We start from the raw sequence: 12976 nt of genomic DNA, 5'->3' as shown, positions 1-12976 counted from the left end.
AACAAGCATCTGAGTGGTTACTTGCTTTTGGCTAATAGTGGCACTATGAATATTCTAGCATATGACTTTGGGTAAAAACATATACATTTTGGGGAAGGTACTTAGGAATTTATGTGTCATAAGTATATGTATCTATTCAGATTTAGTAGATACTGCAGACAGATTTCCCAAATGGTTGTACCAATTGATACACTCTGAGCAGCAACATATGAGGGTTTGGTTGTACCATAACCTTGCCAACACTTGATATTATCTGTCAGTTTTTTCTTTATCCTTTCAATGTGTTGATCCATGACAGCCATTGCTTCCATAGTTCAAGCTTCATGCTTTAAGCAGAACTTCTTTGTTTTTCTTTTGCACCACTAGGAGATCTAAAACTTTGTATATTCTTTCTTTGGCTTTTGAAATTTCATTCAACAAACATTCAGGTAATAGGAGGCATTTTGGAATTTGGAAAGGTAGCTAACCCACAGTGTCTGCCATCCAAAGACAGTGCAGGTTTCTGAACCAGGACAAATGCTATAGAGCTGGAGAACAGGAACAGAGAGCCTCACACAGATGTTTCTTCTGACCTCCCAGGCTAATAGTAAGCCTCAGATACTTCCTTTCTTCTTGTCAAGAAAATTCTTCCTTTGAAGCATTTTTTCTTACACAAATGGCCCTTAGAGCCTTATTTAACCTTTTCTTCCCTATAAACTGTTGTTGATTTGAGCAACACTCATTTGACTTTGACATTTAGTTCAGTGGTTAAGAAGCACGAGAATCTCCTGTTACTTACTTATGGTTGCTAAATTGTTTTTAAAATAAATGAAGGCATAGTCTAGGATGTCTGTCATTTCACAAGAAATTTCTTCTATGTATCCGGGTTGTGTCTCCATAAATCTTGCAGACATGATACTATGTACTTTAACAGATTTCTCAGAAATACCACTATTGCTCCTTTCTAGAAATTTGGAACCATCCGGGCAGATTTGATTGAGCAGATGAGATTCAAACAGAGACTGAAGGTGATCCAGACACTGGAGGATACTACGAAACGGAACGTGGTAAGTCCTGTAAAAAATAGCAAGTGGCCTTCTCTCTCCATAAATTCCTGCTGGACAGACTGAGATGATTTAAAAGAAGAAAATCAGGAACTTTCCCAATATAATATCTTTGACATTGTGAAATTCATTCTGTCTACCTTCTTATAGGTCCGAACAATTGTGACAGAAACTTCCTTTACCATTGATGAGCTAGAAGAACTTTATGCTCTTTTCAAGGTGAGTTTCAAAGTAAATCCATGTACATTCAGGGGAATAAAAGAGTTCACTTTAATGATTCAGTTAGTTCTAGGTTTTTCCGTTAAATTATTAAGGGACAGCATGAGGATCAACATGCATAAATATGTAGAGCTGAGAGTATGAAAATGGAATGCTTAATATGAAAAATAAGCATATTCTTATAACTTATTTAAGCCGATGTTTTAGCTTTGTTCCACTCCGTATTATATTTTAGCTGTTTCCTTGGACTTGACAAAGAAGGGTATTACTTTATAATACTCATTGGAATGATGGCAATTGAGTTTAAGTGCTGCCTGAAATTACTGTAAATTGTGATTTTTATATTAAGCTGTATTAAAGCACCCTTAGAGCTTTCCTATATTAAGCTATGTTAGAGCACACTGAAAAAGAAGTATGTAGCTAGAGTAAGCATAAAGCTGTTCAGCTGTCTAAGGAAAAGCCTGATTGGTTAAATTTCTGTGGTTTTCATTCCATAATTCAGCCCATACCTATCTTAGTCCTGAATGACAAAACATTTTGTTAGTAAATAAAGCAAAGTAGAATTTTTTTCTTCTAGAAAAAAATACTTTTAACTGTCATTATCAACCTCATGGGCAAAGATGCAGCAATGAGCAGGAGAAAACTTTTAAAAGACGTCTTTTAGGGCGCCTGGGTGGCTCAGATGGTTAGGCGTCTGCCTTCGGCTCAGGTCCCAGGGTCCCGGGATCGAGTCCCGCGTCGGGCTCCCCGCTCTGCGGGGAGCCTGCTTCTCCCTCTGCCTCTCTCTCTCTCTCTGTCTGTCATGAATAAATAAATAAAATCTTAAAAAAAAAAATAAAATAAATAAAAGACGTCTTTTATGCTGATACCAATTTTATCCTGATTTCTAATTGGGTGGCTTCTTGTTTGTAGTGCCTTTTACTGCCAGAGCCAAACATGACTATTTGGAGGACTGCAGAGATAGCAGGAAGCATGAAAGAAAAAGATCTGGGTTGAATACTAATAGATCTTAGAATCAGAGGATGTGATAGCTGGGAATGTTTTTGCTAATATTCCTACTTGCTTGTTAGCTGCTTACTGAAGAGCACCACTACTTTATTTTATTTTGTTTTTTTAAGATTTTATGTATTTATTTGTCAGAGAAGGAGAGAGAGAGAGCACAAGCAGGGGGAGGGACAGAGGGAGAAGCAGGCTCCCTGCTGAGCAAGGAGCCCGATGTGGGACTCAATCCCAGGACCCTGGGATCATGACCCGAGCCGAAGGCAAACGCTTAACCGACTGAGCCACCCAGGCGCCCCACCACTATTTTATTTCTTCTTGTTTCACTGGTGCCTACTCTAGTGTCTCTGCCTGGCAGGTGCTCTGAATGTGTGTGTTGAATACATAGGTAAATTAGTGATCAGTTCTTCATCTAGTATAATCTCTGCATGTTTCTGATGCAGGTGCAGAGAGGTTGAGGTTTCACAGCTGGTTAGTGATGCCCTTCGTGCAGCCTGGCAGTGCGACCAGCAGGGTGGACACCACCCTCTCCCCCACCAGCCTCCACTTGGCACTTGGTGGTGAAGTCTTTATAGTGTGCCAGCCCATTCATATTTTATCCATACACCATAACTAACTGCTCAGTGTAAGCTGGTTATCCATAAGAAAGGGTCCCTCTTGGTTCCATAAAGGAAAAATACAATGATCCAACTTGGATCAAAACAAAAAGATACAATGATCCAATTAAGATCAGATTTTTAAAGGGATGCTGAGGACCAGAAGAAATGTGCTTCACGGGGTGGTGTGGGGGTTAGAGCTGGGCTTTGGGTAAGTGAACAGAAGTGGGAATAGCAGCCGGAGGCAGCAAGACCATGAACAGTTAACAGGAAGGGCATTGACATTAGAAAGAGGAGGCCGCCTTTGAGGGATGCCCAGGAAAGGAGGGCCAGGCTGGTTGTGCGGAAGTCCCAGATGCAGAGATTGCTGAAGCCATGGCTTCTTAGCTGGGCACCCCTGCGCTCTCTGGTCAGCGCACCTTCAGGTACCAGGTGTGTCCTGTGGACCCTGAGAATATGCCTGAAGAAAGCACGCTGTTCTTAGACTTGAAAGCCCTGCCTAAGGCTGTGTTGACAAACCGGAGTTCCCCAAATCTACAGAGCACCCCAAGAAAGAATCTGAGACTCGGTGTCAGGGTTGGGAAGGAGACTCAAGAGATAACTGTGGGGGGTGCCTGGGTGGCTCAGTCGTTAAGCGTCTGCCTTTGGCTCAGGTCATGATCCCAGGGTCCTGGGTTCGAGCTCCGCATCAGACTCCCTGCTCCGCAGGAAGCCTGCTTCTCCCTCTCCCACTCCCCCTGCTTGTGTTCCTTCTCTCGCTGTGTGTCTCTCTCTGTCAAATAAATAAATAAAATCTTTAAAAAAATAAAGAAGAGAGAACTGTGGAACCCAAGATAAAAACTTCAGTTATGGACTCTCTTTTGATTCTTCTGAACACTTTTAATTGGTTTTAAATCACTTGAACAAACATTTATTGAGGCATCAGTATGTGCCAGACACTCTGCCAGACTCTTTAGTCCTTTAAAAAGCCAATTTCCAGGGGTTTTTCTGCAGATAAAAAGAAAGATGCAGTCCTTTCCCAAAGAGCTCATAAACTTGTCAAACCACTAAGCCTAGACAGGACACTAATGTAACATTGTGTGTCAACTATACTCAAGTTAAAAAAATAATAATAATAAAAATAAAAAGTTAAACTTGGAGGAAAAACGTGGAAAGGCTGCCACCTTGAGGCACGTTTAATGGAAAATGTAGTTCAAGGCCCCTTTACCCTAGTTTCTCTTGAACTCTCTAAATGAGTCTTTTGATCCTTTTTGGATATCGGGGTCCTTGGTCCCCACATGATGGAGTATGGGAGCTTATCAAGGAACAGGCTCGTATTTTCCTGATGGTTGGGAGCACCATGAAAGTACCTGGACCCACATTCAAGCCTGGTTCCAGAGTAACTTGAAAGCTTTAGCTAGGAGGAAATGCTCTGGGCAACCTTTATCCATAGCTCAGGTAAAGAGGACCCCTCCCAGGGGCGGATCACCAACACCGTCCCACCCACAGAGGGCTGCTGGGCATCCCTTCCCGCTCCATAGTTGCGGCCTCTCTGATCTCAGCCTCGCCTGCCTCCCTCTGACAGCCTGCACTCCGACCTCACCCCTGCAGCCAGGAATGCAGTACCAAAGCCCTGATGAACTCTGACCCGCTTCCTTCATTTTCCGGAGGCTGCAGTGCAGAAACCTGGCTTTGGCTCTGCTCCCCACCTCTCCTTCTTCTCTTGCCTATCCCACTCCTCTCTCTTTTAGTTTATTAGCTGTGATTCCCAGTAAACAATTGTGATAGAGACATTTGGGCTTTGCTCCTTTCTAAGTGAGAGCAAAACTGAAGTACCACACACACGACGGATTCCCCCCTCACACAACTCCTGGGCAAGGGGGAAAGATCTGTTTCGCAAGTGCTTTTTTAAAAAAAAAAAAGAGAAAGAAAGTGCTTTTTTTCTGTTGCGGTATTTATACGTTACTGTCGTGAAATACTCAGACAGTACAATAGGGAATAAAGTAAAAATAAAGTCCTGCTTTTCATGCCTCTCCCATTGCTCCCATCTACGCATCCAGAGCTAACTGTAAATGTCGGGGGAGGGGTGTCCTTCTGGGCTTTTCTATTACCGGTTTTATCCTTGTGGTCTTCCTAGAATGGGTGCATATATCTACCAGAATCAATATGACTTCATGAATAAGAGGCTGCCTTGTTTCCAAGGACAAACAGGAAGCTTTTTGTTGTTTCCAGATCTCTATTCTCCTTACCATAGCGATTCCTACTCATAATTTTTCTAAAGCTATTTTCAGATGTGCGCAATAAGACCACACATTTGTAGCTTGAATACTGTGACTATGATATTTAAGTAATCTCAGTCACCAAGAGGCAGGGGGTGAGTGGGACACCACACTAGGAATTCAGAAACTCCCAATGTCATCATGCTTCTGCTCGAGTAACTGTTTGGACGACCTTGTGAGAGCCACTCAGCCTCTGGGCTTTCTCACTCTCACCTAGGAAACAAGATGGTCAGACTGCTTAAATTACAGAGCCTTTTCAGGTTAACATTCTATTTAATTTTTTTAAATAAAAATGTTTGTTTATTTTCATGGGAGTTATTTCTTTAAGTTCTCGTGAGTGTGTGTGTGAGAGGGAAGAACATAGGAGTACAGGCAGGGATGTTGGGGGGAGGATCCCTTTCTTCACCTGCCTCCAGGAATCGAACTGGACCTTTCACACCAGATGTAAGCAGCAGAGGTGGTCCACGTGGAGTTAGTGGGGTGGTTGGGCGGAGATCTGTGTAGAACAACGGGAAGACAAGGAGCCCTGAGACCAGACCAGCACCCTGGGAGGCGCACACGGGTTGACCGAAAGCCTTTTTCCAAACATCAGGCAGGGCCCTTTTCTTCCTGGTCTTTGCTCTGAGATCGCATCCCCAGTAATCCTCCTGTGCTTTCCTTTTTCAGGCAGAGCATCTCACCAGCTGCTACTGGGGCGGGAGCAGCAATGCGCTGGACCGGCACGACCCCAGCCTGCCTTACCTTGAACAGTATCGCATTGACTTTGAGCAGTTCAAGGGGATGTTTGCTCTCCTCTTTCCCTGGGCCTGTGGAACTCACTCGGAAGTGCTGGCCTCCCGCTTGTTTCAGTTATTAGATGAAAATGGAGACTCTCTGATAAACTTCCGAGAGTTTGTCTCTGGGCTAAGTAAGCATGTGCAGTTATTGCATGGCTTTGGAGGGGCTGATGGGGCAGTAACACCTGCCCCGCTCATGGTGGTCCTCAGTGCTGCCCTCAGGGCCCCAGCCCCGCACTGCCTCCAAAGATTGGGTTTAGAGGGCAGAGGAGCACATTTTTTTTAAAGTTTGCAAACTGCTGGTGACATTTGTTTTTAGTGAATGGATAGACTATATGATTAAAGCATTGCCCTCTACATTGGTTAGTTCTCAGCCCTAGTTAAAATACCTTATCAGAGAATTTGCAAGACAGTAAAATGCCAACATAAACACTAAAACCACAGACTATGATAACTTACAAGAGAAAAAGAAATATTTGGGTGGATTGATTTTCTTTGACAAAAACTATATTTCATAAAATTTTATAAAGAAATATAAAAACATTTCATAATGTTTTTAATAAAGGGCTGAAGAAACCACAACAGTTCTGCAGTCTAAGTGAAGGTCTTTTCTCTCCATTTTGCTTGGAGAAAGGACCGTCCGTCGTGAGCAAGAACACCCACATCTAACAAGGAGCACGCGGTTTCTGCCTGTCGGCCTCACTGACCGTGATTCTGTGTTAGCAGGACTGCTCTATGTTCTTTTGAACTCTTGTTCCATTTATAATTGAGTAGAAAAGCTATAGGGACGTAGAGCTTGGCCTGCCAGATACGAGGTTGTGGTCATAGCAGGCATTATGTCAGGCTGCCAGAATGAGAGAAGAAGGAAAAAAAAAGTTGATTCTAATTGTGCCACTCTGTGACCTTGGCCATGGACATGACACAAAATTTAAAAAAAAATGACTAGAAGGCATAAAGGCCAGAGGAAGCTGATGGTTTTTAAAAAGGCAAAGGGGTATAAATGAGATGCTCTTAGGAAGGAAAAAATTATTTGTACAAAGCACTCATGTATGTGTTTAAAGGGGGTGGGGGACATGGAAGAACTAGCCTTTTTTTTTTTTTTTAAGATTTTATTTATTTGAGAACGAGAGAGAGAGCACGAGCAAGGGGGGAGAGGGAGAATCAGGCTCCCCACTGAGCAGGGAGCCCACCTGGGGGCTCGATCCCTGGACCCTGAGATCATGACCTGAGCTGAAGGCAGCCACTTAATTGACTGAGCCACCCAGGCGTCCCCAGAACTAGCCTTTTTTAAGTGCAGACGCTGTTCAGATGCTTTAGAATTTGTACTTGATCACTAAATCCAAACAGTAGCCTTTTGAGGGGATAATGATAACTGCCATTTATACAGCATTTACTCTGCTCCAGGCACTGCCCTAATGCTTTATGTACATTTAATCTGCCTAAGGCGCACAACTACAAAGTTAGAGTTTGAACCCAGGCATTCCAGGGGCACAGTTTGTGCTGTTACTATTATGCTTTATTACCCACCTGCTTACTATTACCATCCCCATTTTCAGTTAAAGAGATGAAAGCTTTGAAAGTTAAATAACTTGCTGGGACGTTAGTTTTTAGCGAGTCAATCCTTAATCTCTTACTGAACTGGACTGCACAGTTAGTACCTGCTAGGCCCAGGATTCAGACAAGGGCTGTCTGTCTTGATTGCTCACCCTTTTCTCACTAGTCTATGCTGATGACAGCAAGCAGGACAGTTTTTAGGGAAGGAGGAGCCATCAACTTTTAAAACACAAGTAACACATAAGTACCTTCCACGTTTTAAAAAAAGGGAAGCAGTCCAAACAGGGCTAAAGACCCCTTTGACCCTCTTCTGATCTTTTCTGCCCCAAGGTAACTACTTATTACCAGATTGGTGGCTATCAAAAGGAGATTTTTTAAAAATTATCTTTTGACATGGATGAGGAGGAGGAAAAAGAGACCAGTTCTGCATGTCGAAAGTGATAGAAATAAATATAAGTATTTAATTTACTTAAGTTCAGTGACTCCAGTAAGAAAATACTCTTTAAAATCTTCAAGAAAGGGAAGAAGCTTGCAGTCCGGGATAGTGAAAACACTGGAAAAGAGTATTTAGGCTTCTCAAAATGCAATTGAGTTCTTGAGCAAAGTAAGCCTTGCCCTAGATACTGAGAGAATGCTCAGAGCTGTTATTAGTTATGTGGGTCAATTATAGTCATGGAGACAGAAAAGAGAAATTCTGTTCAGGCTTTAAACACTAAAAAAAGAATTCTGGAAAAGATGGATCAGTAATTTTTTTGGGGGGGATCAGTAATTTTAATGTCAGTCCCCCGAAAGTTCCCTCTAGAAATTCATAAACAGGTGGTCTATAAGGAATTAGAAATGGATTACTATCAGAAGCCATGAATGAGCTGTATCTCCTTTTCCAGTCGTGTTGCTGAAAGGCAGTCTCTAAATATGTCATAGATGTCATGATGTGGCTGGTCATTTGACAGCCAAAACTCATTATAAATGGAAAAGGTAGGAGTATATAGAAGTTGGTGATTGGGTGACTGGCCGAACACTGCCCCCCAGGTGGGATGGTTAATGAATCAGTTTCAACAGAGAGTTCTCTAGTACCTTGGGCTTGATATTTAATCTCTGATCATTTCTTCGTTTGCAAATGAATTACTGTCAGGATTAAATGAAATACTTCTAGTAGAGTTCCTGGAACGATGCCTGACTTAAAAAGGGTTAGTTATTATTGTTACTATAATTACTCTTCATCCCCCTCTCCTGGACTCAGCAACTGAAGTCGTAGAAAAAGAGGAGGCCAAATTAAAACTGGAAAAGAAAAAAACAAAACCCAATATTGCTCACCAAATTTTACAACTAAAGTCTAACGTCTGGTATTTTGAGTATTAGGGATCTGAAAGAATGAGTTCCTATGTGAAGCTGACTCAGTAAAGGCCAATCCTAACAGTTTTATAACTGGAAAAAAAAAAAGAGGGAGAGAAAAGAGGCCTACTCACCAGATGTGTGGGCTACATGAAGCTGAGAAAGACAGCCAAAATGTTGGATGACAAAAATGAGATTTGATGGGCGCCTGGGTGGCTCAGTTGGTTAAGCGACTGCCTTCGGCTCAGGTCATGATCTTGGAGTCCCTGGATCAAGTCCCACATCGGGCTCTGCTCGGCAGGGAGCCTGCTTCTCCCTCTGACCCTCTCCCCTCTCATGTGCTCTCTCTCTCTCATTCTCTCTGTCTCAAATAAATAAATAAAATCTTAAAAAAAAAAATGAGATTTGAAAAAAAAATTCCCCATGAAGAAATGATTGGCAAAACAAATTGGTAAGGATAAACCAGAAATCCTAAATTTTAAGAAATGATTATGAGAAGAAAAAAAGGGCGGGCACCTGGCTGGCTCAGTCAGTGGAGTGTGTAACTCTTGGTCTCGGGGTTGTGAGTTTGAACTGCATGTTGGGTGTAGAGATTACTTAAAAATAAAAAATCTTTAAAAAAAACGAACCTAGTTAGGGTTTTTACATATGGTATAGTGGGTTCAGGCATGGGATCTAGAGTCAGACAAATCTAAATCCAAATCCTGGGCTTGCCACTTACTAGCCTATGACCTTGAACACAGTACTTACCATCAATAAGCTCAGCTTTCCTCATCTGTAAAATTCGGATAATATTTATGTCCATCTCATAGAATTATTGTGAGAGAAAAATGAACTACGCATGTTAAGTAGATAGCATGGGACTTAACACAAAGCAAATAATTAACAAATGTCTGTCATTATTTTCATGATAAGTATTAGTTGGTGTGCAAAGATCTTGGGGTTTAGTTAACCACGTGGTCAATACGGAACTCCACAGTGAAAGAGTATAAAAAATTGAATGCAGATTCAGGCTATCTTAGTAGTGGAGTCAAGAGTAACTCCACTATTCTCTGAAGTGGACAAGAGGCTTCTGGAACTCTCTCCAGGGAGATATTGATTGACAAGGTGACACGTAAGGTGGATGTGCATAAAAGTAGGGAAGGGTATACAAACTATGTCACATGAGAAAGTGGAAAATAGATAAACTTGCCTTGAAAAGATAAGCTTGAGGGAGACAGGTGTGTTATCCTCAAAATCTGAAGGGTCGTTGTATTGAGGCAACAGACCTATTCTGTTTGGCTTTAAAGAGTAGAATAAGGGGAGGAAAAGCAGTTCTAAACCTTTTTGTGAGTCATGGACTCTTGGAGATATAATAAGGACTATGGACATTTTCTCCTCCACAAAAGGACATACGCACATAGAGACAAAATGGTACCTTTTAGGAGCTTCCTGAACTTTCTGAAGTTGAGATTGCAGGTTAAGGATCCTAAAACTAAAACAAAAATTGCAGAAGAACTTTCAATTAATTTAAAGAATACATTGGTGGGCGCCTGGATGGCTCAGTTGGTTAAGCGACTGCCTTCGGCTCCGGTCATGATCCTGGAGTCCCAGGATCGAGTCCCACATCGGGGTCCCCGCTCAGCGGGGAGTCTGCTTCTCCCTCTGACCCTCCTCCCTCTCATGCTCTCTGTCTCTCATTCTCTCTGTCTCAAATAAATAAATAAAATCTTTAAAAAAAAATTAATTAATTAATTAAAAAAATAAAAAATAAAGAATACATTGGTGGAATGGAATGTCTCTGGTGGTGACGAGCTCCCTGTCCCTGCAAGTGTCTCAGTAGGTGCTAGACTCTCCTGTCTTTTGTGGAGGAGAGGAGATGCCTACATTCAGGGGGACATTGGACAAGACAACCCCTGATGTTCCTGCTAACCCAAATTCTGTGATTCCTCTTTTCCCAAAGCTGATTAATCTTCAAGTAGGTGCTCTGAGGCAAGATATTTACAGAGGATTTTCTGATTCCTGAAATACATATGGTCTTTAAAGGAAGAAGTAACAGAGTTCTTTTAATTGAAGTGATGGTGATATAGTGGGTAGATGAGGATGAATTAAACTGAAGAAACATTTAGGAGACCCCCAAAACAACTAAAAGGGATTTTTACAATGAGTAATTGGAAGCAATCTCAAACCTATTTTGAGATTATTTCTGAATTCCATTAGAGTGTTGAGACCCAGTCATAATATTTTTTCTTAATAATAACACCTTTATTATGTGCCAGGCGCTATTCTAAGCGTTTTATACATGTTAGCATGTTTAATCCGCACATTACTTTGATCCTGATGTCAAGACCACTGGTAGAATCTTCTATTTATCATCCGGCCTTATAGGGGAAACTGAGGTACAGAGAGGTTAACCCTCTGAAGGGCATATAGTAAGTACAAAGGACTTGAAACCCGGCATCCTGGTTCCAGAGCTCTTAGCCCAAATATGTGCTGGCCAGACCTGTTACCCAGTGTCTTGATTTCAATTTGCAAGAAGTAGACTTTTCAAGGGAATGCTAAGCCCAGAGGGGTCATAGTACACACAATACATTCACATTGGTACTTACGTGATTCTAGGTGCTGCGTGCCACGGGGACCTCACGGAGAAACTCAAACTCCTGTACAAAATGCACGTCTTGCCCGGTAAGTGAGCCACACAGAGGAGCTCATGTATCTATACCGGGACCTGGTTTGAAATCTCTCTTTTTGTGATATTTAGAATCACTCACTGGTCACTAAGGATGAACGGAATAGTAATTACCTACATAGGTTCCTGAATCAGTATGTGCTTGATTCTGTGGTCATTCTCCTATCCGAGGTATGAGTTGTAATAGAAAAGAGCAGACTTCTGCAAGAGAGTGAATAGCATTTGGTAACTCATGGGATATAAGGGTTGTGAAAGAGAAGAGAGGGTAGGAACCTGAGATTTTGAGATTAGAAGGAGTCGTTTTAACACAGGAACAAGTGGGAAAGATGGAGAGGTTTTGAGCTCAGGTTTTAAAAAGGTTGCCCTGTAGCTTGGATATAGCTAGCAAATACTTAAAAAAAAAAAATGAGGGATTAGCATTAAGGATACAGATAGGGTAGAACTATAGACTTGAGAATTATCTTTAATGCATACAGTTTCCTAAAATTTGGTTTGTGAAGCAGCATTTCACAGAATTTAGGAGAATCTTAAAAAAAAGGAAGATGTAAAGGGACACTGTGGTGTGAGGTTGTTAAAAAGGAAGATGGAGCGAAAAATGGAGTGAGCTCCCCGCCCCCCGTAAGGCGTTCAGGGCCCCCGGTGATGTGCCCCACTCCACCTTTGTAACTCCAGCTTCTCACCCTCCCCCTTGTCACTTCTTTAACAACTAAAGCACACTTTCACTGAGCCACCGCTCTGCCAGTATGAGAATTACCTCTCCTCCTCTCTCTAGAGCCATCCTCTGATCAAGACGAGCCAGATTCTGCTTTTGAAGCAACTCAATACTTCTTTGAAGATATCACCCCAGAATGTACACACGGTAAGTGACTTTCCTCGCCAGGGGTACTGTATCTCTTTTCCACAGAGCCCTCTGTCATTGGAAAAAGTTGCCTCCAAAGCTAGTCCATCAGAAGTATACCGATCCAGCAGCCTAATATGTTACTTTCTTTTCACATTTCTGAAGTCGGGCAGCCAACTCCTGGGGAGTGGGTACTTGGCCCACTGAAGGGACCATGTACACCATGTCCCCCTGGCTTAGGGAAAACATGGCCCAAAGAGCTATGTATTTGACTCCACTCTGCCTGCTATAGTCAGCCTCATTAAGGACATCATCCTGTTATTATGCTGCTATCCAGAATCAGGACATTTCTGCCAGAAAGAGTTCTCTTATTTCTGTCTTTGCTCTGTAATGGCCATCCGCAAACCTCAGCCCGTGGGCCAAATGTGGCCCACGGTCTGTTTGCACAACCTGTGAACTAAGAATGGTTTTTACATTTTTAAATGGTTTCTAGAAATCAGAAGTAGAATAGTAATTCATGATAGGGGGAAATTATACGAAATTTAAACTTCAGTGCCTAGAAATAAAGTTTTAAAGCTGTTCATTTATATATTGCCTCTGGCTACCTTCATGCTACAGGGGTAGAATTGAGTATTTGAGACAGAGACAGTATGGCCTGCAAAGCCTAAAATATTTACTTTCTGGCCCTTTACA

At 42.1% G+C, this 12976-nt stretch overlaps 1 protein-coding gene across 3 annotated transcripts in view; it reads left to right on the top strand.

Annotated features, from left to right (window-relative positions):
* The window catches only part of TBC1D9 (TBC1 domain family member 9), a 120439-nt gene that overhangs the window by 101452 nt on the left and 6011 nt on the right, over positions 1-12976 (top strand). For 2 of the 3 annotated variants that reach the window (XM_045880406.3, XM_064585087.1), the window contains 5 exons: positions 948-1046; positions 1194-1262; positions 5782-6022; positions 11376-11441; positions 12218-12304. In XM_045880406.3, coding sequence (XP_045736362.1) covers positions 948-1046; positions 1194-1262; positions 5782-6022; positions 11376-11441; positions 12218-12304 — 562 coding nt within the window. The remainder of the gene's footprint in view (positions 1-947; positions 1047-1193; positions 1263-5781; positions 6023-11375; positions 11442-12217; positions 12305-12976) is intronic. The other variant, XR_010409573.1, reaches the window with a different exon arrangement.

The sequence above is a fragment of the Mirounga angustirostris genome, unplaced genomic scaffold (genome assembly GCF_029215605.1).
Source record: "Mirounga angustirostris isolate CCGP_5_RB_7025 unplaced genomic scaffold, mMirAng1.0.hap1 SCAF_2, whole genome shotgun sequence".
In the NCBI taxonomy this organism is placed as follows: Eukaryota; Metazoa; Chordata; class Mammalia; order Carnivora; family Phocidae; genus Mirounga; species Mirounga angustirostris.
Note: the sequence above shows the minus strand (reverse complement) of the source record. Positions and strands in the feature narration are given on the sequence as shown.